This window comes from Phymastichus coffea, unplaced genomic scaffold (assembly GCF_024137745.1).
Source record: "Phymastichus coffea isolate CEN01 unplaced genomic scaffold, Cenicafe_Pcof_1.1 PCOF00166, whole genome shotgun sequence".
Lineage (NCBI taxonomy): Eukaryota > Metazoa > Arthropoda > Insecta > Hymenoptera > Eulophidae > Phymastichus > Phymastichus coffea.
The window spans coordinates 42,072-69,185 of record NW_026706977.1 but is presented as its reverse complement, the minus strand read 5'-3'; the positions used below and the strand labels follow the sequence as shown (position 1 = coordinate 69,185).

The following is a 27,114-nucleotide window of genomic DNA, read 5'->3' as shown; positions in this document are numbered from 1 at the left end:
ATAATATTAAATGAAATAAATAAAAAGAATGTTTGAGTAAAAGAAGTGGGTGCTAATGGACTATGGAGTTGGCATTGAAAGTTGTATAATTGCTGGAGCTCTGCTGCTGTTGTTTAGCTGCTTTGTCTCGATGATGGCAACCGGCTTCGAGGGCGAGTCTTTCCCGTTCGGCGCGCGCACGAAAATTGCCGAAGAAGACGCTGTCAGTCTCGATGCTCTCGGCACCACTTTCGCTGTTAGCACCGTTGCCACTCGTCGATTCGTCGCTTTCAGTGCAGCTGCTGTGGAGTTGCTGCTGAAGAAAATCTTCGGCTGTCAGCAGCATCTTGCGTCGGGAGTTGCTGCTGTCAGGACTGCTCACATACGCGCTGTCCTCGAAATTAGGTGCCTCGCTTGAGCGCGAGCGCGATCGATCAGATCTTTTCTGGGATTTGGAGCGTCGATTTGACGAACGACTGTTTCGACTCTCTTCATTTGTAGCACCTCGCCACTTTAAGGAACTTCGATACTGCAAGTGTAGAAGTTTTTGAATTTTATTGTAGAAGTTTGAATTTTATTATTTTCCCTCAACCCGTATCCAATTAATAAATCAAAGTTATTGTAAGATTATTGTCAAACGGTACCTGTTGTCGTTTTTCGTTTTTTTTCTTATTGTCGACGTTCGTCAGTGCCGATGTACCCAGTCGTTCGGATTCTTTATCTTTCTTCGCAGCTTTATGACTTTCGAATTCGACTGAATTTTCGGCATTCGAGTCTCCGGCAACATTGGGCTTTTGGCTTACCGCCGGTGGCTTCCCTACGACAGGAACGCATTGCATTTGGATGACAGGAGCGTCTTTGCGGGTCGTAGGGTCACCTGCTTCGGCGAAACTCCTGTCCTGCACGTTTTTTGCTGGCAAATAAAAATAATTTACGTCAAATTTTTACTTATTCACGAAGAAGTTTATTTTCTATAAATTTCAAGCTATTTCTATGTATAAATTCATCGTTTTTTGTACTATCGTAAGCTACGAAAGCTTGATAAGTTTAAGCGTTAAAGGCTTTTCGAGTTCAACTTCATTGATAATCAATCTTTAATTTTTAGGTTCCATGCTGCTTAAAAAAATCAATACTAGAAATTATATTGGAAAAGTTTAATAAAAGTAATGAAAATTCACAGGCTGATGGATGGCTAAGTAAACGCGAAGTTGGAAAGCTCAAGTTGATTCGGAAACATTTTCAGAAGCACAGCGCACTATATTTGCAAGTATTGGTTTTTGATAATTATCCGAAAAGACAATAAGAGACACGTGGAACAGACTTACCGATCTGATCAAGTGACGGTGGCTCTGGAGGTGGCGGGGGTGGTGGTGGTTTAGGTACAACATCCGGTTGATTGTCCGCTTTGCGCTGTCGACGCTCCTGACGGGGTAACAGAGGACTCGCACAGCTACAAGCATCATTACGGCAATTTTTCTCTGTTTCCCGTTTACCATCGCGGGACGATTTCTTGTTTTCAGTTTGGCGTTGTGCTGATGATTTCTCTTGCGGATGCTCTCGGGTTTTCTCCTGTTGCGGCAATTCACGCTCTTGTAGCTTCAATTGTGACTGCTTGTTCTCTCGTTGCTGTTGATGCTTAAGTCGAGCTTCGAATATTTCACGCAGACTGTTGTACTCTTGCGGGAGTTTCGAGTTGGCATCGATATCTGAAGGAACGAAATACAATTTTATTAAACAATAAAAGTGACAAGCCGTTTAAACACGATCTATGAATAAATTGTCACCATTTGCTTCGTTAAAACTTCGTTTACTTTTGAGCAATATTTGGGACGAACGCTCGAGTGAATCCACGAAAACTTCGTTGACGTCTTTTTCGTAGATAACGTTATCGTTGATCTTCAACTTCATTGGTTTCCGATCGAGAGTATCAGGCTCGTAATCGGATTCGTCGTGCCTCACATAATTCGTCGGCGAATCCATGACCTTGATAGTCAAGTGTCCCGGATTTTCTGGTTCGTATTGAATTTCCGGACCTGACTCGTCGTCACTGCCAGTGGGGCTCGCGTAACCATCGTTCACGTAAACTTCGCTTACCAAGGCGTAGTTTTCCGATCGTAACGGCACCACTTCGGGTAGATTGTGCTGTAATGTGCAGAGAAATATTATTGCTACTGCATGACGTGGAAACGTCCTTTAAAGGGATACTTACATTATTAATAAGATTACTTGTTGTCTCGCTGATTTGAACGTCGATAATGGCATTTCTCATGGTCAGCTCTTCGTCCATAGGGAGAGCCGTGGACTGAGCAGGGCTGGACTTTTCCGTGGAGTCAGCGGAGCTCCAAGATTTCCGACTGATTTTGGTCTTCTCCAAGCTATCGGTTTCGTAGTCCGAAGTTTTGCTCGTCTGCGATTCTTTTTCTTTTTCCTTAGCTACGACTAACTCCTGGATTACTGCGTCCATTATACGTTTTGCCTTGTTGGTACTGCGAGACGACAATTCGTCGTTGATTATATCAAGCAGTACCCGAGTTTCCGATGCCTCTGCCGGCTCTTCGATAAATTGTCGTACTTTCTTCGGCTGCTGCTTGCTTATATCTTCTTTGATGCTCAGATCGGAATTCTGTTTCGCATTGTTGATGGCTGCTGTCCTGACCTGAACATTTTCGTAGCTGGAGCATCTTGCGGATTTCTCGCTGCTCGACTGTGCAGCGACGATGGATTTAGAACTTGGTTTCTCGCTTAGCTTGGCAGTGTGCAACTGGTCCAGCTGCTTTCTAAACGAACTCTCGATCGCTCGTCGAATGTTTGCATTCACGACATTCTCTTCGTGGTAACAGGAGTTCCGGTTGGTCCATTCGGTCACCTCGTCTGCTTGTCGATCAAAGTGGCCAGGCTCGTGCGTTACCGACCGTACCGATCTCTTCGACTTGGCTCGGCCGTGAGCCTCATCGTTGACAAACGTATCATTTAAACAGCCGTTAAAATCGATTTCGGGCATCTAAGGCAGAATAGAAGATTAAGCGAGCTATCAGTACCTGTCAATGTTTGTGAATATCCAATAGAAAACAATGGAATGATACCTGATTGAAAATCGGGGGAAGCGATTTGGTCGACATTCTCGTGCACTCAAGCTCCAGATCTTTCGTCTCCTTGGCCTTAACCATTTTGTTGATTCGATTGAAGTACCTTTTGGTGAAATTTCGCTCTTCTTCGAGATTACGCCAGCGCATATCGAGTAGCTTGACGTCTTCAAGCCAGGCGCGCACTCGACTTTCGCCACTAATGGGCGCGATCCCGGCGGAGTTCTCCGCCAGGTTGAGTGCTGTCGGTAGACTCGGAGTCGACGAACCATTACTGCACCCCGAACATCCCGGACATCGCAACGATTTTCTGTCGAGTTTTGTCAGCCCGCTCACGCCGTTCTGCACCGAGCTCGCTCGCTTTTTGTGCGCCTTGGCTGCCGCGATGCTCTGGCGTTCCGATGAGGATGATTCCTCTGGAATTTCTGCGATATTTCCAAGAACGAATTAGACGAACAAAGAGCTCGGACATATTTCATTTTCACAACGAGAAGCAACACGGGATCATTGGCTCGCGATATTTACCATTGAGCGTAGGAACGAAACGCTTGGCTGCCATTTTATGCTTAGCTATGGATATGACTTCTCGAATTTTTAAAAGGAATTCCACGGCTGCCGGAGGTGGTGCCTGAAAGCCAAATATTACATTCCCCATTGAAATAAAAATCTGTGCGTTTAAGCTTCGACAAATATTAACGAACACTAACCGCCAACAGTTGTTTCTCAAAGTAGGCAGGATTGAAGTAGAGCTTTCTGCGCTGACTGCCTGGAAAAACTGGCATGTGGTGCTGATTTCCGTGTTCCGTTGTTTCGATGACGCGTACATCTTCCTCGGGTAATCGCTCGCCAATGATCGGGCCTGAACTGTTGCTCTGCTCTTGTGGCTCGGAACATTCTTCGTACGGATGGACGACCGCGGATGTTACCTGCTCGCCCATAACAGAGTTATAGAATTGTCCGAGTGCTCGAATGAACATTTCACGGTACACGCTGACGCTCACGTTTTCGATTTCGGCCTCGCTCTCGCTATGTAGCAGTTTGTCGGCCAGATCAGCCTCGCTGATCGCGCTATTAGTGTCACTCTCAAAGTGTCGCGAGACCGAAAGTAGCGGATTGCACTTAACGTGTGCTGGAGCCTCGACGTCGACCAGGCAATTGCCCGTTTCGGGTGCGTGCTCCTCATTGTCTTTTCGGCGACTCTTGCGGCTGTGTAGGTATAGCGATACACTTGCAATGTAAATAAGGGCTAGTAACACCGAAGATATACCGATAGCAGTGTACTCGCTGCTCGACAGACCTTGTGGCTTTGGTGGACTTGTTGAGAATAGGACTTCCTTGATAGCTGAAATATACATCGACATTTCTTTTTCGCATTGAACGTATATCAAGATCTTTCCATGAGATGCCGCGAATAATAAATGCATGTGTTTTCGAGAAAATATCTCACTCGCCCGATTGTGAACACTGCAGGTGATAATGTTATAGGCTCTTGGCTAGAGCCAGTGATCCCAGTGTACGCGTAATTGTATATTGTACAGCGCGAGCTGAAGAGGAGCATACACAGTGATCGTGGATAACAAACAAGACTCCTTATCTCGCGCAAGGCAGTTGGTAGTGATGGCCGTGCTTTGCACGGCCATCGATATGGGATCGAAAGTCGAACTCACCGGCTCTGGACGGCGAGCCTGCAACGCGAAAGGCGACGCACGGGGTGAAAACTCCTCGGTACACTGTCGATGGATGAGAATCTCGGCAGGCAAGCTTCACAACTACAATTTTGCCCTCTGCAGCCTCGCGCAGTTTCGCTTCACCGGTCCACTGTCGAGAAAAGTGAAACGTTTATTTCAGTTTCATCCTCCGTACGAGGTACTACATATTTTCTACAATCGAGCCAAATTCGTCCGATCGCTGACGGTTTCTCGGTGGAACTATCGCCCGGTAATTGAGATGCAAACTGTTTACAAGTAGTCCGTCCGTCGTTCATTGTAAATCGCTGTCTAATACAGCTATAGTACTTTGCCTTACGATCGCAGGCAGGCGTTATATGTTGTTAGTCGTACAATAACTCATCGGCCGACACGCTGTTAATATGTGACGTGGCAGTAAAGCCCGCGAAAGAAAGGGACAATTAGCGCTCTCGTAAAAAGGCCTAATTAACTTAGCGTTATAGGCCGCTGCGCGGATTTCACCTGTCGTCGTGTTGCGCGCGTTCAAGCCGATCAGCAACGTATAATATACAAGTGAAACAACCGCGTCTACTCTCAATATTCGTTGCGCGCGCTAAATAGCATGCATCTTAATGAATCGAGGGAATGGAGTATGCAAAGGTAGAGCGTGTGCGCGCGGATGAATGAGAGCGACCGATCGCGCGGACGAGAAAATTAAATCGAGGCGCGATCTCACGCGAAAGAAAGCGAGACAAGCTCGCGTTCGCTCTGGCGCGCCACCATTCTAGCCCTGCGCGCAGATCACTTGCCTGGAGAAAGCTGCGCTCCTCGTCGCGATACAGACTCAGCGGGAACTCCACGTCCGAGACGTTGCGCAGATCCGACCAGCCGCTTCTGCCCAACTGCTGCACCCCCGTGATCACGCACACCGGTGATTTTACTCCTGCAAATTGACCGACTCTGAGCGTTTTCCCGAGCGGCTCGTTGTCTTTCGCAAATGCGAACACTTGGGAATCGCACTCCAATCCGCGCGCTGATGTACAACGCGTTCAGCAAGTCGCTACCGTGATAACTGTAATTTATTTTTATATTTTTCTTGGAGCATCGCAGCGCTCGCTATTTATTCAAAAGCGCGCGCGCGCAAAGTCAGTTATTGCATTTATCGATGCGTAATTACGGTATTTTTTTTTTTATAGGAGCGCGTAAAAAAAGAACAAGGTTGACGCATGGTCGCCGCGAAGACAAGCGAACCTAACAGTATTGTGTGTGCGCAGCAGTACAGTGAAGCAAAAAGCTTGCGCTGCTTCTCCAGTCGGCGAGGACAAACGATCGAAGTAGTGCGCTAATTGATACTCACCTTCGAATTGAATTTCAGCTTGAGGATATATAATTTGGCCGTATTGCGGAAGGAAAACGTATGGCACCTTTTCAACTAGGCCGGAACTACCGACGAAGCCAGCAACGTCGCACTCTGCAAGAAAAAAGAGAACGAGGGGAAAGTTATGATAACGACGCGGCATCGTGCAAAAATGAAATGATGAAATAAGCCTCGGTTTCATCCGGGCCGAGCCCGATTTTCTCCTCCGCTTTGCCGCTACTTTCGCGAAGACGTCGAATCGCGCAGCGTAATCGCGTTTAACGATGAGCAAATAATTGCGCATAGCCTTCGAGTTATTGAAATAACAACCCGCTGCCAATCATTGGATGCGAAGCATTTAATGGAGTCCTGGGATACGTAGCGACTTGGAGACGGAGCGTCCATCATTATTTCCTTCAAATAAGTGGCTTCGGCGCGGCACTGCGTCCGATGTTTATTGCTCCGCAGCGCGAACGACACTCTCTGCGAGCGGACTGTCACTCGAGCTGCTGCAGCTTGCCCGCGGCTGCCGTGGCGAATTCCCGTCATTTCAATTATCCGACTCATTACGTCATTCGTTTGCAACGGCAAAACTGTACTCGAGCCTGTGGCTGGCTAGTCAATTATCATTTATCTATCAGCTATCGAGCTATCGATTTTGGACACAATGCCACCTGTCTCGAGCTACATTTATTTTGAACTAGTGAGCTGAACGCCTTCGTGTTTATATTCACGATCGAAGCCGATGAACTTGTCAAAGTTTTATCTCGAAAATTTCGTTGTTTTTTATCGTTGTTGGCGATACGACCGGCCATTTATTTTTCAAAGATAAACATTTAAGGGCTTATTTTTATCGAAGAGAATTTATCGTCGATAATTAACTGTTCCGAGATTAATTCAAACGATTCCTGTTTGCTCGCTTGAAAATAAAGTGGTTGCAAGTGAGAATGCGCAAAAATGTTAACGAATCAAGCTAGGTTGCTTTATGATACGATTCTAAATCAGACGCATGAAATTATAAGAAAAATGAAGGTAGCCTGTTAGCGCATCAAGATCTAAGGCGTCCCTCAACGCAGCGACTCTTGTTGGCCTACAAAAACTCACGTCATTATGCCGATGGAACGCTGCGGACAGCTGGTGTAAGTACGTTGCGGTTAAATATCTCGCTCGACTTAAATAACCAACGCGTGCACGCGCTCACTCGGCATTTACGATGACACTTTTCACTTGCACACTCCTATAAACGCGCGCCAACCTAAGCATCTCGCGTATAATCGTATGTATAATCATTATACTGATGTTCGTCTTCTGCATTGCAAACACTTACGCAAACTCCTATCGGAGCTTCCTCGAGTTCGAGTCATTTTCCTCTCGGCGGATAATTATCTATGAGGCCCGACAGTTCGAATCGAAGGTCAGATTGAAACGTAGCGGAATATTATAAAGAAGTAACGACGACGGGCGCGAGGACGCGAGAACCGCGAGGACGATTAGGTCGGTGTAGCCATAAGTTGACGAGCGTGGTGATTTATTTGACGAGCGCGAGGTATCAATCAGCGGAACGTCGTTTTTGTTTGGGAAAAACGAGGGACACGAATCGCGCGAGCCATGCTTCCCATAAAAAGCCTTTTCCAACGACGCGAGCGCCTGAGTGCCTCATGAAATCGCAAAGACGACGTCGGCCGCTCGCGCGAGTACACAGGCGCACGCGTGCGCGAGCGCGGCTCGAATCAATCGGGATTTATTTTGCGCGCTCGCAGCGGACGCACAACTGCCGCGGCGCGCTTGATTAACGAGCGACCGGCTTTTCCGCGAGAGAGCCGTGTCGCCGGCGCATAGTGCATCCGGTTCTCCGTCGTCCTCGAGACGACCATTAATATGCCGCTAGGCTCGCGCGGACGCGCTTCTACATCTCGCGCCGGGCAAAGCTTTCAGCCGCGGACGACTGGCGCGCGACGTAGGTGCGATTTTTGCGGCGCTGCGCGTAACCCTCGTCCCGACGGCTGGACGGCTCTCGTCTTTACGGCGTTTGCGCTTTCTCCGCGCGCCAGGCGCGAGCTTATTTTCATTGGCAAGCGTCGCCAGAGCCTCGCGCAATTTACGGCACTGCGAGCGTCTGCAATTCAACGGCGGAAATAAATCGCGATATCGCGGAGCCTGCCCGGCCAATTTTTCACAAGCTCCGCGCGTGCATCACTGGGCCTCGTCGGTTGGCAGCAAACCAAGCTGATTAGCTTCGCTATCACTGTCGCGCATCCACTTCTTCAAACGTAAGCAGGGATCGAGTGTTTAACGATCAGACTGCGAGGCTGCGGCTATACTTTCTAACGTTCCAGAGGATTTCGTGCAATCTCTCATCCGACATACTTGGGTCGCGTAAACGCGCAGTGCGTAAACGCGCGATGCATGTTCGCATACATACATCGCGGCTCGTATCTCGTTCGAGCTGCATGCTCATTCGCCGGCTTTTAATGGCGTGGATTTCATATCTAATCTTATGTTTGCGCGCGCTCGTTAAATTAATACGTCTAACCCTGCGCGACACCTTGCGCTTGCACCTGCTGCATCGGCAATCACAAGTACACCTCGTATCGAAAACAGACGCAAATAAAAAATTAACGAGCGAGCGCGTAAAAAACGAATCCGTTCTCGCTATCGAACGCAGAGAATGTTATCGCTAATTAAGTCGCGCAGTTAAGCGCTTTCCCGTTACGCGGAGCCGAGCGTCCTCCAATTGAGACTCCAAAATTGGCGTCAACCATTAATTCGCATCCACGCGCGCGCGCGCGCGCGCATCGACAATTGCCAGTTGCGGCCGGTACCAGAAGCCGCTAATTAGGCGCGAAGGCTAATACGCCGCAGGCGTCCTTTCAGAGATACATCGCGCGCGAGCTGCTTCGCCTTTGCGCGTTTTTGCACGGATTACTCGCCCTTTGCTTTTCTATACCGTCGTTCGTGCGCGCGCTCTTTGCTTCACTTCCGACTCTTCTCACTTTCTTGCGGCCCCGCAAAGCTCGCCGCTGTGATTACTGCGCCGAGCATAACTATACGTTTAGCTACGTGATGCCGCGACGATCACGCACCTAGAGCACGCCGCGTGCTCGTCTGATGCGATCATTCTTCTGCAATATGCTCGAGTGAACATTGTATGATTTTCAAGGTGTGCCTTGGTTCATTTTACAAGAATAGCCCTTCGCAGACTGTGATGGTAGTCATCGATTTAACTGGATGGTTAGGAAACTTACAAATAAGCTCAGCTCATGACTGTTTGCATCGAAAATCAAGTTTTCAAATGAACCGCTAAAGTATAATTTGATTACACGATGCATCACGTAATAATTTATTTTAAACAAAAAAAACACAGAGATGCACGTAATTTTTCATGTATAATAAATAATTTTTATGTGTGCAATCACAAGATTTTTTTGTGTTGGCGTGCATATATTGGCACTTAGCGCAGTCGAGATTTTTATTTCAATTAGATGATCTATTTTCGAAGAGGAACCGGTCTCGACGTTTACGATTCATTAAAAATTTAGACGACTTATTAATAGGTGTAGCTATATTGTAGCGTGAAAAATTGTAATCTTTATCGCGCCGCACGTGTGTCCCTCTTTTCACAATAAATTACACGTTGGATTGTTTTTTTCAACATTTTCACGATTTTCCTCTTGAAACTGATCATTGGTAAGTTCTTACTTTTACGGTAAAGACCGATACTATTTTTTTTGCTATATTTTTGAAATACTGAATAAAAGCGCGCCGCCGAGTTGACGTCTGCTTATTGGCAATATCCTAGATTGCTTTCAGGTACTAAACATATAAATATTGTCATTATAGTTATCGCACAGCTGATCGATAGTATTAAATACATTCCTCGAAGATATAATTTAATTAATCGCTGTAAAATTGACAAACGTTTTTCCATATTTCGAGTAGAAAATTCAATTTGTATCGAAACAAGCGAGCAATTAGACTGTCGATATAGCGGCTTATACAGATTGTCCGTTAACGTTTTGAAAGGAACTTGAATGTTAGAAAAAATCATTTTGAAAGTTTATTTAAAATAACAGATATATGAGTGGTTTGAATTTATAATGTATACGGAGTCCAAAGCAAAGTGTATCTCATTAAAATCCAATTATTTTGCAAAAGCAAAATCACTAGCAAAATGAATGCTGTTAGTTTGTGTTCTCGCAAGTTATTTTCCGCTATATATCACACTGAAGCGATTCGCAACTAGCACTTTAATTGAGTTTCAGAGTCGTGCACGTTCGCTATATGAATATATGTGGTAGCCATGTGTGGGTCAATCCCTTGCAGGTGTTATCTTGGCACTACGACCTTCAATACCCCGCGCTCGCCCCAACTCGTTACATTCTCGACTTATACCTGCGAGCCAGTTCAAAACCTTTTGGCCTTTATTTGCACTCACTGCATTTATTTCGTGCCATCGCGTTAAACGTTATAACATTATTATGAAACTTTGTACGTGATGTTTGCCCTGGCACACAAATTACTTTTCGCGTGGAAAATTTTCATGCTGCTGCAGTGCCTCCGTCGAGCAGCACTTCAATCGTCATAGTACAGACGATTATCTAATGTTAGTGGTATATCGCACTCATTTTTTCAAGATTTTTATCACAAATATTATTATCTATGATTTCTAGGAGTTGTATTACCAGAATATCAAATATTTATGCCATGTCTTAGTAGAATGTCAATTGAAAATATTTGATTATAGGTCCACAAGCATTTATTGTATGTAAAAGCTATTGGTATATTTGTAAAATACATATTACATGTAAAGAACACGAATCATTATTAAGTAAAATGTTCGATAAAGTATTTTTCTAATTTCTAGTGAATATGCGTTTCTGTAGACAAGTAAATATTTTTTTATTAACGTTTGAAAATTTGCCTTTGAAAAAAATCTCATGAATTAAATATAATTTAACTCATATCGGTCATTGTCATGATTTATTTATTATTTAACTCTGATAAAAACAATAATATATCGCAGCTATAAAGAAACAAACATTATTATGAATGAGAACTTTTTAACGAAGGTTAAACTTCATAAAGTTATAATGAAAAATGGGATTACCCTAACATTTTCAATTGTCCACTTTGATTCATTTTTAAAATAAAATATATTCAAGTCCGGCAGAGATAACTTAAAAATTTACCACCTAAGCGATTGGTGGCGCTGATACTGCCTCGATTGAATAGAACGAGACAGAGATAGGTTATAGAAATAAAATATTTTACAATAGATTGTTGTTTTGAAAGATTTGAACTGTCAAGTTTAATAAAAAACAATAAGATTCACTGCGTTTACGTGAAAAGGTAAGACTACCTTAACAAATTAAATTATTGGAGATGCATTACGTATTTTTTTGAATGCAGTATAAACTGAAAATTATAGTTTTAGTAAGCGTAACCTTTACAAATAATATTATTTGTCGTTGTTACTGAGTCATTAAGTAATATGGAATAAAAGTTTTAGATATTTGATTAACTATGACATATTTAAATGCAATGGCTATCTATTTTGAATATTCTTAATTATTATATATATATTTTTTAGATGGGATTTAAACATCCTTATTTTTTGGCAAGAACTGTTTTTGTCAAGAATAATGAAGTTGAGCATGCCTGTCGTGTATTAAACAAGATACTTGGTAAAGAGGAAATTCTAGATCAGTTTCGTCGCACTAGATACTATGAAAAACCAACTCAAGTAAGACGAAGGGTTAACTATGAAAGATGTAAAGCTATCTACGATGAGGATATGAGTCGTAGAATACAATTCATGCTTAGAACAAACCGAGTTGATCCATTTCCAGGTTGCTCTTAAATATAATTTATAGATATTATGTAAATATTATTTGATAATGTAAAGAAATAAATCTGTTAATACGCCAATAGTAGTCAGCACGTTAAATTCATTAATGACTTTTCCAACTATTGCATAACTCATAATTGATTTACATAGAATGTGATAAAATATAGATTTGAATAAAATTAATCTTTTATAAAAAAATCAGATAACAGTAATATAATCTTTAGTATGTTATTGACAGTTTTCTTATGTATATGACTTATACATCATATAACATGGCACATACCTTGTATGTTATCTACACATATTCCAAGATCTTCACGGAAAATTGGCAGTTCATAATTGCACTGACACATGCACGAATCATTTGGATAACCACTAATTGATATGGACCCATAAGGGCTTGCAGTATCACTACTCAGCACCATACAAGCCTGGTTGCAGGATCCTTTGAAAGTACAAATTTGCAAGATAAATAATATTTATGATTGTTATTGTTAAAAAAGCAACTTAAAGATAAATTGTATTTTTTTTATTTAAATTTAATTTATTGTTGAGTTATTTGCTGCTGAACTAAGCAGCAGTCGAAAATCTTTTATACTTATTGGTTGTTTGCAAAATAGTATTTTTTTAAGAATCATTATGTAACATGTATGCTGATATCTTGTAGCCGTTATAAAAAAGTAGTATTGTTGTAATTAAATGCAATACATAATAGGGAGACGAGAAGTTAAATGTAAACTGAACTTGCAATATAAATTTATTAATATTATTCATGGAAATTGTACTTCAGTTGTTTTCAGCGAATTCAATCTTATTAGATGAGTAGTGATTTAATAGTTTGATATTGCGTATTAACAAACAAATAGGATCAATTAAAGCAATTGAAAAATAGTGTCACAAGTATAACGTGTAGAAGGATCAGTATACAGCAATTTAATTTATATGCGAAGTTCATTCAACGGGTGTACACAACTTTATTTTGCCTTCCGTGATGACATAAAATTTACAACAAGATATAATGAAGCAATAATATAAAAATAGCCGTTAACGCGTGCGCAAATGAAGAAATATACAAAATATTCATTGGAAGTCTTTTTTAATATTTCTTTGAAAATAAAAACTCGGAGGCGCACGCGCTAAGCGGAACCTTTAAAACTCGCTTTTACCTGTTTTTTTTCATCGATAAAAACGAGCGTTTGCGCTTTTTCTCTTAATCGGGAATGGTTTGACTTAATGAATTTTGTTTTCTCGAAAAAGCAGCCTTTACCTGGAATGGTGAAAACATCTGCATTGGCGTGTCTCGTCAAGGTAATCTCGTCGGCGAGCGCCAGTTGCAGGACATGATGGCAGCTTAACGAGAAAATCAGAAATAAAAGAGGCATCTTCTCGGCATTCTGAAATGAGAAATTAATATCCCATCATGAGTGTCGCTATGCCTTCAATACCGGAAAGTAAGTGCTGACTTATGAAACCTGCGCGCTACCGCGTTTTGCGCATGTGTTGCCGGGCTATAAGCATACTCAAGCCTTGCACAACTGCTCTCGCAGAGATTTATTTTATTTCTGTTTAATGATGCAGATCTACTTAATTATGAAGGCCATGCACGAAAACACCATGTTCTTAACTTCTCTTTTATCTCATGATGTAATCTAATAATTTCTGCGCGATGATAAAATATAGCGACAGCGAAATTCGAATAACAGTTGAATAAAACGACACCGCGATCCATACTTGATTACGCGGGAATACTTTGCAAGCTGTGCCAATATACTTTTTTTTGTTTTTGGGTGTTCATATCATTTGAAAATTTCATCTACTGTACAATTTTCAAATCATCTGGTTTGTAAAGTGTATCGTGAGCTATATTTTATTCTGTCAAATCGTAATTGTTATCTAAAAATTATATTATAAATACTCCCCAAAACATAAAGTATCAATTTTTATTATTGAATCGAGATACGAATATAACTGTTAATTGAATCATTTGGGACTTATTTAAAAGAATAAGTGTATATACACACATATACATATAAGGACGATTGCTAAGATGTGGTGGTAATGTTTTGATTTCGGCATCTTCTGCTTACGAATTTTTTTCAATTATCATTGGAATTCGGCTAATTAAGCATTTAAATTTAATAATATGAACTTTCACCATGATTACAATTATTATTTGCGATTATTAAACTCTACGAAGTTAATTGTAAGCCGCACATAATCGTGTTTTTATGTGCAGTACGCGTGCCGCATTTTATAAATGGTATTCAACATGCTTTTGCTAGTGTGTAGTAACCGGGAAGTAGTACTGTTATTTGTGCAAAAAATTCACGCGTGTAATAATTTTTTTTTTATTTTGAACCATTTTTAACGTAATGTTACATATTATATCAAAGCCGCAAAATTCATTCATGCGAAGACTTACAGCTATTATGAAATAAATTGCTGTACCGTGACAACGTACAGGTTTTTTTGATCGTTAAAGCTTTATGACTCTTCCAATTAATTGATTACCACAGATGATATAATTTTCTTGAAGGGTTAAAATTGGAAGTGTATTTTACACATTATTTCTGACTAATTAGACGCATGTCGCCTACAAAATTTTATAGTCTTACATCATTTATAACTGCAATCATTAAAATGTAGTCATGAGGAATCCTTGCTACAAGCAATATCTATTACTGGATTATATTACATGGAAAAATTTGTTCACGTTTGGATGAAATGCTGACTTACGCGGTATTAGTAATGTAACATTAAGCTTAAAGTCGCGATCATGATGATGATTACTTGATAATTTTGAAAGAAACATTATAATCCGGTCAGGCATGAAATTTGAAAAATAATGTTTTTTTGTTATAAGTAATCGGTAATCTGATCACTAAGAAATGTAATAAATATAAGTTATGCGAGCCTGGTTTATGGCGACGTGAATTATATTCTTTCTTTATCGCTCAATTGTTCTTTCTGTTCTGAATTAGTTGCTGGTTGAAATCACGATCTATACGCATTCATAAATGACAATGCGATCAAAGATTCGATTTGGTATTCATGTGTACGTCGAAGCTGTAAAAGATAAAAGAAGATAGTAGCACTACTTATTGAAGTAGAATTTAGAATGGGACTCTGTTTGTAAAGACAGTTAGCGTGGCAAATGGAATGGTGACAAAGCGAATGGCAGAAGGCTCGGGAAAAAGCGCTTCGGAGCAAAAACAAACGCGAAAATGTAAGCCATGCTTGCAAGCTGACCACAGCGTGCGCCTGCCGCTAATCTCATCGACATCTGCTTAGGAAATTTCACGCGCTAGGAGCGCCCTTAACGTGTACGTACGCAACGTTGCAAATGGAGCGCGGAAGAAAAGAAAATTGCCCGGCGTACGAACGGCGGACAGAGCGACACACAGCTGGACCGGCAACTCGTACTCTCCGCCGCAGTCCACCTGTTCTCGTCGCGCGTCACGCGCGCATCACTGCCAACGGTATATTACTATCATAAAGCGCCGCTGCACACGCGAGCTGCCTTGGTGCCCTAGGCTTCAACGCTCCCTCCCGCCCCTCCCCCGTCTCCTCGCCGCTTCCACCGCTACGACCTTGCAGCTTCAGCGGGTGCGGGTGATGCTTCTATATTTTACCATGGCCAAGACCCAAAAGTGGATGAGTGGATAGCGCCTTGCCTTTTCCGAATTATTTGCCAAATAGACAGAAATATGACGAGTCGTGAAAGTCAGAGTGCTTGTATTCTCGCTCAATCGCATATTGAATCTTCATTTATTTCATTGCTAATATTAATTGGAAACATTGGGAAAGCAACTGTTATGTGTTTGCACAAATGCATTGAGAATTAACTGCATCGAGTATAAAGGGCGATTCGGCAAGTTGACGGCCGTACGAACTAAATATACGGTACACTAGAAAAAAATGAAATTGATGTGGTACGTCAGGAGTGATTTTATACGGGCGTAGTTGTGTGTTTTACGAAAAAGCAACGTAATTGTTAAATTTGTTAATAGGAAATATTATTAAGAAAAAATGACATTCGATAATTTCACAAGGTCATTCTACAAGCATGTTGAAAACCAGTTTGTCATAAGTATATGTGTCTCGGCGACCATGTGACCTACAATTTTATCAGTACCACTTTAGCGTAATGGTCATTATTTTCATGCGACTAAAATAAGCTTAATATTGCTCGCAAATATAACGCATATCTAACACTTGTTGGTCAGAGGCGAGAGTTTAATAGTTGATTTTTAGATCTGATGCAAAGACTCCAAAATTCGTTGAAAAAAATAAAAAGTAATTTGTAATAAGGAAAATTAAAGTTCGCCACGAGTGATAAGATAATACTTAGTGCGGAATGATGAATAAGGATAGGAAAGAATCACTAAGAAAGTCACTATCGAGGTCGGAGGCAATCTCTCCAGAAGCTGGTGTCGATTTAAATGAATTCGAAAAAGCAGTAACGATCAGGGTTTACAAAAGAAGATGGCTGGTTCTCATACTGTTCATTATGTTTGTGTTCGGAAACAAACTTCAATGGCTGCAATATACTATGATCCTAAATGTGATTGTCAAGTAATTTCACATCAGTAATTGACTAAATTGTTGTAGTGGATTAATGCTTGACAGTCAGAGTAAGCGGTGATATTCGTTTTAGATATTTTAACGTCTCATCTATGGCTGTGAAAGCCACTGCGATGATCTACAGCGCATCATTCGTAGTTTTTTTATATCCCGTCACTTGGCTGATCCACAAGCGAGGCCTAAGATTTGTCTGTGTTATTGCGTCGGCGTCCGTCTGTTTGGGCACTTGGATCAAGTATTTTGCAATAGCTCCAGATCAATTTAGCCTGATATTGATCGGACAATGCTTTGTAGGAGCATGGCAAGTGGTTTGCTCGTCGTTACCAGCCACATTGGCTGCCGTTTGGTTTGGCCCAAACGAAGTGGCCACCGCTATGGCTCTAGCGGGTTCTGGAACTGTAATCGGCGTTGCCGTCTCTTCTATTGTTAGCCCAATTATTGTTAGAAATCACGGCGAACCAGGCGACATTGGCAAAAATCTGAATCATTATATATTACCTATTGCCTTCTATTGTACATGTGTTCTTTTCCTCATGCTTTTCTGTAAGTCAATTTTCGCGCATCTTCTTCCATCGCGCAATCTAAGCATAAACTGCTTCTTAAGTTTTTTCAGAGGGACCGAAATTGCCGCCAAGTAAAGCGCGAGCTCTACAAAAATTATGCCTTGGCGAAGATTTGGAATTTTTCAAGAAAATTCGTCGTCTACTGAAAAATCGAAATTACATTTTTTTATGGAATGCGCATGGACTGGTTGGAGGAGCAATGATTTGTGTAAACGTGTCATTGAATACGTTGTATATGCGTCATTTTGAAGTATGACGCTCATTTACATTTCAAGGGCATATTTTAAGTGACATTGTTGATAAGTTCTTTTTGTTTTAGCATGGGGAAAAAGATACCGGAAGAATGGGCTTACTGATTATTCTGAGTGGTTATTGCGGTGCAGTTATTTTCTGTAGGCTCGTTGATAGATACAAAATTTTCAAGTGAATATTTATGCACAAGCATTCCCTTCTTATTAAACTTTACGCTATAAACATTATTTTGTGTCTTCTAGGCTCATCTTAGTTATTCTATATGCTGCTAATATACTGACAACGATATTATTTGGAATTGCAATGTACTTCGAAGTACAATGGACAGTTTACGTTGCCATTGGACTATACGGGTAATATTTCGATTTGTCTGATTTCTATTAGTATGAATTACTATCAAGAGAATACGCATATCATTTACGTTTATATTATAGATTTTTCACTCACGGTTATTTCACAACAGCCTACGAAACGTGTGCAGAACTCACTTATCCAGAGCCCGTGACCATTTCTGTCACTATTTTGAATCTAGCCAATCAACTATACTCTGCAATTTTCGTGGCGTGTCTCGACCAAATTCTAATATCTTATTCTGACGTTGCTGCCTACGCATTCCTTACTCTCGTATCGATCATTGGATTTATCCTAACCTGTGTGACACGTGATGAGCGTAAAAGGCAACATGCAGGGAAACTTGGCTAACAATGTACATTTATTTATAGAATCAAATATAATTATAATTAAGTACAGTATTGGCGTATTTCAGATCATTTTCATTTTTCAATGTGAAAGCGTAACAATAACGTATCTTGAACATCACAAATCGAGCATACGTATGCAAGGCCTGCAACAAGTCAATTTGGAAATAAGTAAAACTTGTCATTGTTTGCTACGTTTCACAACTTGTATAGTTTTACGTGCGTATCTCACATCAATAAAGCAAAGTCAACGTTGATGCTATTGGTAGCGGCGAGGCCGGAAATTATCGCATGCAGCGCGAACTTCACGAGCAGAAGACAAGAATTTGGTCTGCCAAGACGTGGACGTGGCGAGGCAAATTAAATTGGAATTGCGTTAATTAAGAGGGCCCAGTTTAAATATAAAAAAATGCAGGCATTCCTCTGGCAACCGGTTGTTGACTGCTACCCGTAAACTATATGGAGTGTGTTACTGCATCGTTTCGGAACAATTAGACGCTTTTAGCCAGGGGACCCGAGGACTACGGCAAATTCATTTGTATTTTATTTCTCCTGGGCATTTCATTCTCGCCATCGTTCAATGAAAATGTTGCCGGAAGTTTTATTGCCAGGCTATTAAAACGATCGCCATTCATCAAGATTATCCGATCCTTATTATTTAAAGTGCCGTTTTCTACACTTTCAAGTCACCTTACTGCGTTACGATGCAGAGAAATATTATTGATTTAACTTGTAATTTTTGTTTTAGACAGACTATTGTTATTGTAATAATGAAGGAAGTTGACGAAAAAAATTCGTTGGCGAGCGCTATTTGAAAAGACACCTGCGTCGACACGCGTCGCGGTGGATAAACAGACTCGTAAAATGGCATTCTGTCGGGCAAAAACCGGGAATCGGGCAGTACCAGGCCTCACGTGCTGTACTCGTTGAGCAGCAGCATCGGCGTTGGCGGTCGACGGAATCTTTTTCCGTGGCTTGCAAAGTGGAACAACGCATGCGCTGCGTGCGAGATGCCGCTCTTTTTTTTTTTTATCTCTGCTCGAGCCACTTATCGATGCTTTTTTTCAAATACACGAGTTGTTTACCCGTCGAACACAAGATTACAGTTTCTTTTTTTATTTTACGTCCACGTTTGAACTATCCGGAAGAAATTGGCCCAGATAAACAGATGCATGAAGTTTTGATTTATTTACCAATAAAGTTAATGACTTGCTTAAAATTCAATGATTTTGGTCTTTCGTGTTTGAGTTTTATATATATATATATATATATATATATTTGCAAGAAGGAAAGAAGTGCAAGTAAGGTAGGTCTACTGTCGCACTGCTGTGACTGCTAGTGCTGCTTTCTTTCTGGCGTCATTCAAAGTGTCTCCTACGTCAGCGTGGAGTGCTCGTGTAGAATATACATATTCTGTTGGTAATGACAGGCTTCCAATGCTTCTCTGCATGTTTTTACTTCACTGACGAGAAACAGTGCAGTCGAGGAGTTAATTTTAATGAGTGCCGCGAAAAAGTCATGACAACGCTCGAGTCAATATGTACCTGTTTCTCTTTCAAAACGTAAGCACAACAATCGTTCGTGCTCGCTGTTGGTTGTTCAATTCGAATTTATGAAAGATGGAACTTTTGATAGAATTTCATACAAAAACTAAATATTTTTAATGTTCAGCTTTTTACAATTATTCATGGAAATGGGAAATTTACAAACGGCGAATCCCAATCGTATTGAGGAAAGTTTCAAGTATTATCTGTGATATCCATTTGAAATTCAACTAGATACATAAATTAATTTTGAATCATTTATGACCGAGTGAAGTGAATCGGATAATTCGAATGTTTTGTTAAGAAAATAAAAGAAATCTAAGTATACATTTAGCATACAGTTTAAGAAAATTAACAACGGAAAAGTTTACTAAGGACCTTGAACTACAGCGGAGATTTCATCGAACCACAGATAAAACACAGCAAACGCATAAAAGCAAATAAAATCATCAAGCTTCTCGTTTAACGCAGAGGAGTCGCATCCGTGAATGCTCTGTCTTCGTGGTCGAACATGCCGTGCGTGCTTGCATTATAGATACTCTCAGTCAAGCGTTGTCACTTTTACTTCACGCGCACAAATATTTGACTCGACGCGCGCAACGTCCAGCTTAACTGTCCACTTGAGGTGCACCGTCACCGCTCGACCTGTTGTCTCTTTTTCTTAGGCCAAGTACGTATCCTTCGCGATATTCTATAGCAAAGCTACAAGTCTCTTCATTTTCTTTTTTCTGCCATTTCCATCTTCCGATGACTGTTCCGCTTCGCATATGATTTAAACACGCTGAACGGTTTGTCATTTTGCAAAAACGGGACATTTATTTACGTATATGCCGTCTGTTTAGTGGATCAAATAATCAATGCAGTTATAATCATTGCAAGATTACATATTTTTTTTTTTTTTATTTAACGTCGCTCTATTTATGCTCCATCAGTACTAATCAGCGACGGAGGCTTGCAATGAGTTTGAAAACAAAGCACATGAAAAAACTTTTTTCAGTGATGCTTGTATCAATCAGCAGGGACTGGGAATCGAACCCAGGCCTACCGGGTGCGAGTCCGTCGCTCTACCGATCGAGCCATTGTAGGCCTAAAGATTACATATTAAATCTTTCGAACGAAATTTATTGCTCTATCTATACAATAACGTTTTGAGACGGCGGGATCGGTAAGCATAATTAAATTAAAATATTTTTATTATCTTATCTTTGCTATAAATTAAATGATTGAAACAAGAAAGGTCAGTTTGGGGAAAATACAAACTAGTATTGTACCTGTCATGGATGAAACTTCAAGAAAAATTCCAGTCTTATCATAATAATCGTATCACTGGATAACGCTTGTTTCATGATAAGAGTATACAATAAAAATTATATCCTCATGAAATATAAATTTATAGCTTCTTTCAGTCGAAAAAAATTGCATTTGAATCAATAGTGACTGATGTAATCCTAATACTGTGACATTAGTTGACGTTAAATAGACTTCGAAAGTAATATATTCAAGTTCATATATTCAAGTCATTGCATATGAACTGTTATCTTACTCTTTATTAAAATAATATGTATTCGTGTAATGGATAGCAAATAAGTGGAACCACTGAGTATTATATTTTTTTAAATAAATTACAATTTGTTGGAAATGTCTAGATTTCCGTGTTTTATTTTCAATCTTTCCTACCACCGATTTTGTACTGCTTCTTACACGAGTATTTATCAAAAATATCGAGTTATCTTATCTTTTAGTATCAATCTGTATATAATATTCAGCTTGTCCATATTGGTCACGTCATTCGGATTACAAATCTTGACTAGCATCATGCTTTTCCAAAAAAGTTTGTTAGTGGGGCTAACGGTTTTGGTCGTAATTTTGTTGAATATCGATCAAGGTAAGATAAAATATAAACGATCAATTTGATTAAGATTTCTTGCAAATTTAAATGGCTTACGTAACCTTATTTGCTTTTATTGCAATACAATGACCAAGTAAGTATCGTATATTGTACCATTAAATTCATGCATACTTAACCCTTTAGCCTATAGCCACGAGTCTGACTCGTGGTAAAGAATTTGTGCCATAAGCGAAAACAACGAGTCTGACTCGTGGTAAAGACTTTGAAATAATAAATTATTTTTGTCAACTGATCAATTGATTATGTACCTAAACATTGTTTATTATTTCACAATTCCTTTCGTTGCATTGAAATATATATGTTACGAAAAGTATATACTTTGCGCCAGTTCGGGTAGATATCGTGTAGGCTAAGGGGTTAAGGGGGGAACCTCGTATAGATAGCAAAAAAATCAGGAAACTTTTGGGAATTTTTTCTGAAAAAATTATGCAATATTTTTGTTTGAAATTTTTACCGTATATTTGTTACCTACTTGAGAATAACATTACTTTTTTTCTTCCAAAATTTCACTTAATAGCGTGGTAAAAAACTGATAACATTGAAGACTTTTTTGTCTTCTCAATTGGTGCGTGATTTTGTGTTTGCTATACCCTACTAAAACATACCAACATGATTTTTTTGTTATTATCATATAAATATCTCGTTCACTTGCCTAATTATAAAGTATAAAAAATGTACAACAAAATTGAAAAAAAATTTGAAAAACTCTTTTTATTATTATTGAAAAAAGTGATTAAGTAATTTTTTGTTGAAAAATCCAATAGGTATGTAGACTAGCTACTTAAATTATTTTTCAAGTGGTATTTTTTTCATATACATTGAAATGTCGTTAAATAATTTTACGCGCCAACTCCGAAATTAAAAAAAACATCTGTTTCCGAGAAAAATGCGCTTCTAGTTCTCGATAGACGAAAATTGTATTTTTTCTCTACTTACGATGAATTATCGACGTTTTTGCTATTCGGCCATGCCTGGGCCATAAAAAAGGTCGTCTTCAGGGTCAAGTGCCTTTGTATTCTAGCACGTTTCGAGCGGCCCCGCCCACTGTGCCTTGCGCGCTGACAACCTGCTCAGCGCGCCGAAGTACCTTAGCGAAAATACCTATATCCAAGCAACCGCTTGGAATTCCGCTTTGAAATTTTAACAGCATATTCTCGAAATGATATACTTTCGGTTTCATACAATAAAAAAAAAAGAAGATTTTTCGATCTGTCTATACGAGGCTCTCCCCTTAAAATGAAAATACCGATTTGATATTGGTCACCAATTTGATTATATTGTAGTATAATAAAAATAATGTGGCAAAAATTTCAGGATTTGCTTTGAAATGTTATAATTGTGACAGTTTATCTGATGAAAATTGCGTAAGTAATTTCAAAAGTGCTAGTTACCAGATAAATTGTACCGATCTCAAGCAACCATGGGTGGAATTCAAAAACAATCTATTAAATGCGAGTGATCCAAAAGGTAAATCAATTACATTTATTATATTGTGGACAAATAACAGTTTTTATCATAATTGTCAATTTACACAATCATCTTTAGTTCAATACTTATCTATGCGATCGAGTTGATTGAAATTGAACATATTTAGACTTAAAAGCAATTTTATTAAGAATTAATTTGGATATTTCGTTCATTTCAATATAATCTTCAGCTTCAATTCCAATCGGTTTTTCTCTAAAACTGCATGAAGCTAAACATTAAAATGTGAAACGAATGTATCTACGCAATAACAGTTCATGTAAATAGAAAACAAGTTCTCTCATGAAATTAATATACGTAGAAGCAATTTATGTTTTAAATTGAAGCATTTATGATACAACTACTGTCAATGTTTGAAATTGTTTGTATTGTTATATATATTTTTCAGCTCACGCTGCTTTTGAGTGCGTAGAAATCAAGGAATTGAAAGATGGTAAATTACACAAATTAACGAAACATGCCATTTGACGAAAAAACTACATTGTTTATTTTGATTGCAGTGGCTAAAAATAAAAATATTATACTGAGAACGTGCCTGCCAGCGGGTTTGAGTGAAAAATATTTGAAAGATAGTTTTGAACGGTACAATCTAACGCTCAAAAGTGCAAATATCTGCGGCAAAGATTTTTGCAACTCATCATCAAACATCTTCGCTGGCATTTCAAGCTTAGTGATCTCTATTATATTGCTGTTTTTAAATAAATAAATTATGCGTATGATTTTTAAGAAAAAAAATCATTAGAATATAGTATTATAATGTGTTTGTGATTATACATATGATAAATATAAAACGTTTTCAATTTATCAATACTTACAACCTTCCTAACTAATAACTGATGAGTAAAGTATTTGAATTGATTGTAATATATTTAAAAACATTTCTTTATAAATATTTAAAGTGGACAAATGTTAAACTCACACATAGTAAATATTGTATGCTATATATATATAAATATATCGTGTACGCTTGAGCGTCTTGTCGACGGATCAATTGCCGAAAATAGCGCTTGATTTATTTGGATGCAAGCTGCGGGTACGCATATGAGCTTTATGCTCGTGCAGCTCGAGACCGTCACTTGGAATAAGATGCGCACGAAATAACACGTAATTTGCTGGTCCGTTAAGCTCGTTCTGCGCTTCACGTGTATGTGACTTTTCCGCGAATGGTAGCTCCCTTGCACTTGAGGATGTTGCCACGTGCACGCTGTTGACTTGGAAACAATGCGCTTGGTTACTTTGTTTCTTTTTTTCCTTTCTTTCTTTTTTGCAACGTTATCTTAATGACCGCGCATCCCTTATTCAGATACAAATGAAATGCATACTGTTTTTTTTAATGCTTTGCATACTTTTAAGACAAGCACTTGATGGAAAATCTAACGTATAATTACATCAGCTATTAGTTACGCTCTTGACATTTTTCATTAGAAACTCAGGAGGAATGAACGTGTGGTATATTTAGCGAGCGAGCCATTTGATGATTAGCCATGAAATACATATTGATTAAAATAAAGAATGAAGCCCTAACTTTGTAAAGTTTAACGTAGGAATAATATAGGATCTAAGTTTTGATAGTGCAGGCACTGATGATAAGGATAAAGCGTAAAACGAATAAAAGCCCACCAGAAACGAAGTACATAATGTTTATGCAAATAGTATATTCTTGAGGCTCTGAAAGATTCACCAAGTCCGCTCAAATTCTTTCCTTTCTTGAATCTCTTCTCACGATGGACGTGTTACCGTAAGCGAAAGAAGCTCGGTATATTATAGAGCTGGCGTGGATGGTCGGAGAATAAGAAAAAAGTTTCCATTTCCTCGGCCTACGCGTTAGACAATTCAATCGCGAGTAGTTGATCAGGCTTGTTGTCATCCGAGACACCCAAGTGAAAAGCCATATATTTCCAGCTATACGCACGTCTTATGATTACTATAAATATAAACCATTTGTAATCGACTCATAAAGAGGCTACACATACCACTTGCACGTCCGTAGATTCGAAAACGTAGCGGCTTTATGTGGCATCTTGATTGATTTCCATTTGACTTATGTTGTTTGTCGTCCAACGAACTCCAAATACCGGATTGGTTCGATTACTTTCAGATGTGTCTTAAATCTGTTTATTCTTTTCTAGCACACACTTACGGGTGTTACCGACGTAGTTTAATATTTGACGTTATATTATATTATTAGCATTTTTAACTCATAGACAAGGCGTTCTTAATGAATGGTTTCAAATGTCAATTCTTGTGTATTATAAGACCTGGGTTGGCTTCTGCGGACTATAATTCAGTGACACGAACGCAAGTAAAAATATTGTGGCCCGATAGTAGAGGCACAGAGGGAGTATTCCGTACGCGCCTCATCATCAAATGCTAATATAGCGCCATTTCAATGAGCTCACACGCACTGGCGTGAGCTTGGAAAAAGATGAGGCGATCGCGAGATAAACGAGCAGCGTGTATACCGGCGCTCGGAGGAGGAAAAGAAGGACAAACACACGCGTACGAGCAGCTACAGGTGGAGAGAGAGAGAGAGAGAGAGAGAGAGAGAGAGAGAGAGAGAGAGCCCTTGCTCCGTCGATGCATATTGAACCTCGGAAGTGCGAGAGCTCGTCGAGGCGTGTATGGGCGCGCTCATAATTACAGCGGGTATTAATTAATATTTATGCGCCGGCGCTGGCCACGCGGCCATGACGCCCAGCGCGCCCATTAATTCCGTTTCCTCGCGCTCACTTCTGCCTGCCCATCCATCTGTCTTATGCCCTAACCCGCGCTCTCTATTCCTCTTTTTCCTCTGGCAGAGCGCGGCCCGTGAACAAAATAAAAAAAAAACACCAAGGCATCGCTGCTGGCTCGAGCCTCTATTATTTCACTACTCGCGCTTCTGTTCACTTGCGCCTTTATTCTTTTCCTTTCTGCCTTTCTCTATCTCAATCATAACTATTCTGGTGCGAACATTACAACGCCGCGGCTATCCATCTTGGAATTCTGTCGTTTTTTTCTTTTGACGTTCTTTGCTTTCTAGCCAATTATCTATTATCGCATACGTTGCTTGCACTTCAGCCTTTAATGATCCGTGCTTAACACTTCATTCGTTCTTTTTCTCCTCAAAATATAAAAACAATTAATGATTATTTCGCTTCAAGGATTTTAAGGTTTTCTCAATAAACGGCGAATATAATTTAATCCAGTACAAAACTGCTGCCCCGTAATCGAGTTCTTAGGGGGGTTTTTAATTCAGATATCATGTCTTATTTTGCTAAGGATACAGTACTTAACTGTTTTTTATTAACAGCTACTTTTCACAAAGTTATAGCTCAGTTTTGGTGAATTTACGACGCTATTCAGTTAAATACCATCTCAACGTACGCATTACGTTGTTTTATCCCAAGGTCTAAGGCATAATAATGCAAAAAAAATTACTTCTATATTTTGATTAGTTTTAAATATGTAATCCGTGTAACTTTGAATTGCAAATCGATACACATGCCGCTATCGTGAGAAGATATGAAAATGTTCATTGAAGCGTGAGTCGCAATCTTCAAAACAATTCTCAATAGAATATAACAATTTTCAAAAATAACGTTTTCTCTTTGTATTTGTATCAACAAAAGAATTGTTGGAAGAAATGGAAATCGTTAACCAAAATAGATATTATAACGTTAAACATTAAACTTACACTTTACAAACAATGGCAATTCATTATAACGAAATAAGTTAAAAAATATATTTTCAGAATATTAGATAAATCCATAAATTAAAGTTCCAAGTAGAAAACAGTTATTTCGAGTATTAAAATGAGATTTTTTCCCAGCAGCGTGAGAAAGATTGTAGTTTGATTTACATTGAAATATTCACAAATAATGCTAAGACAAATGCCTTATTAAATAATTGCCTGTAATACTTTTTTGCAAAATACTTTGTCTAGCAAACTAATAAAAACATTAGATTAGATTAGAAAAAAAGTTTTAGTATTTTACATGCAAAGATTTAAATATGAAAAAAAAAAAAAATTCTAACGTTACCTGTTATCGTCCAGATTACGTGAAATCCTGCAGCGACGATAAAATACGTACATTAAGAACTAAAGCTAGTTAAGAGTGATTTGTTAAATGAGCCTTCATTCTATATAATTCAACTAATATTCA

General features: G+C 39.6%; 3 protein-coding genes and 1 long non-coding RNA gene across 6 annotated transcripts; 3 read left to right on the top strand and 1 right to left on the bottom strand.

Annotated features, from left to right (window-relative positions):
• Positions 1–9: 9 nt before the first annotated feature.
• LOC131673066 (uncharacterized) lies at positions 10–27,114 on the bottom strand. Its single transcript, XM_058950745.1, has 15 exons — positions 26,992–27,114; positions 13,202–13,328; positions 12,218–12,379; positions 6,087–6,200; positions 5,539–5,672; positions 4,730–4,880; positions 4,064–4,404; positions 3,770–3,988; positions 3,588–3,690; positions 3,063–3,487; positions 2,189–2,980; positions 1,764–2,121; positions 1,305–1,685; positions 624–892; positions 10–508 (listed from the first exon to the last, which is right to left on the bottom strand). The coding sequence occupies exons 2-15, from the start codon at positions 13,314–13,316 to the stop codon at positions 53–55; spliced, it is 4,020 nt and encodes a 1,339-aa protein (XP_058806728.1). The 5' UTR covers positions 13,317–13,328; positions 26,992–27,114; the 3' UTR covers positions 10–52.
• On the top strand, positions 16,170–18,180 carry LOC131673068 (heme transporter FLVCR2-like). 3 transcript variants are annotated; one of them, XM_058950749.1, is made up of 7 exons: positions 16,170–16,509; positions 16,592–17,061; positions 17,123–17,331; positions 17,401–17,504; positions 17,576–17,686; positions 17,768–18,039; positions 18,100–18,180. In XM_058950749.1, the coding sequence occupies exons 1-6, from the start codon at positions 16,292–16,294 to the stop codon at positions 18,033–18,035; spliced, it is 1,380 nt and encodes a 459-aa protein (XP_058806732.1). In that variant the 5' UTR covers positions 16,170–16,291; the 3' UTR covers positions 18,036–18,039; positions 18,100–18,180. The 3 variants fall into 3 exon arrangements, with proteins under 3 accessions (XP_058806732.1, XP_058806731.1, XP_058806733.1); XM_058950748.1 differs by lacking the exon at positions 18,100–18,180 and having other exon boundaries at positions 17,768–18,054; XM_058950750.1 differs by lacking the exon at positions 18,100–18,180 and having other exon boundaries at positions 16,438–16,498; positions 17,768–18,054.
• Positions 20,116–21,161, top strand: LOC131673070 (uncharacterized). Its single transcript, XR_009302679.1, has 3 exons — positions 20,116–20,245; positions 20,573–20,740; positions 20,809–21,161. It is a non-coding gene; the product is annotated as an uncharacterized LOC131673070 (long non-coding RNA).
• LOC131673069 (uncharacterized) lies at positions 21,343–23,782 on the top strand. The gene is made up of 4 exons (XM_058950751.1): positions 21,343–21,460; positions 22,799–22,951; positions 23,358–23,402; positions 23,470–23,782. The coding sequence occupies exons 1-4, from the start codon at positions 21,391–21,393 to the stop codon at positions 23,673–23,675; spliced, it is 474 nt and encodes a 157-aa protein (XP_058806734.1). The 5' UTR covers positions 21,343–21,390; the 3' UTR covers positions 23,676–23,782.

What these genes read in the sequence shown, in the direction of transcription:
- LOC131673069 (XM_058950751.1), top strand. Translation starts at nt 21,391, where the DNA reads ATGCTTTTCCAAAAAAGTTTGTTAGTGGGGCTAACGGTTTTGGTCGTA. An exon ending in TTTGTTGAATATCGATCAAG is followed by an intron (nt 21,461 to 22,798) that starts GTAAGATAAAAT and finishes CAAAAATTTCAG; the next exon opens with GATTTGCTTTGAAATGTTAT. An exon ending in AATCAAGGAATTGAAAGATG is followed by an intron (nt 23,403 to 23,469) that starts GTAAATTACACA and finishes TTTTGATTGCAG; the next exon opens with TGGCTAAAAATAAAAATATT.
- LOC131673066 (XM_058950745.1), bottom strand. Translation starts at nt 13,316, where the DNA reads ATGCCTCTTTTATTTCTGATTTTCTCGTTAAGCTGCCATCATGTCCTG. An exon ending in AGATGTTTTCACCATTCCAG is followed by an intron (nt 12,380 to 13,201) that starts GTAAAGGCTGCT and finishes GTACTTTCAAAG; the next exon opens with GATCCTGCAACCAGGCTTGT. An exon ending in AGGCTCGCCGTCCAGAGCCG is followed by an intron (nt 4,405 to 4,729) that starts GTGAGTTCGACT and finishes TGTATATTTCAG; the next exon opens with CTATCAAGGAAGTCCTATTC.
- LOC131673068 (XM_058950749.1), top strand. Translation starts at nt 16,292, where the DNA reads ATGATGAATAAGGATAGGAAAGAATCACTAAGAAAGTCACTATCGAGG. An exon ending in GATAGATACAAAATTTTCAA is followed by an intron (nt 17,505 to 17,575) that starts GTGAATATTTAT and finishes TGTGTCTTCTAG; the next exon opens with GCTCATCTTAGTTATTCTAT. An exon ending in GTTGCCATTGGACTATACGG is followed by an intron (nt 17,687 to 17,767) that starts GTAATATTTCGA and finishes TTTATATTATAG; the next exon opens with ATTTTTCACTCACGGTTATT.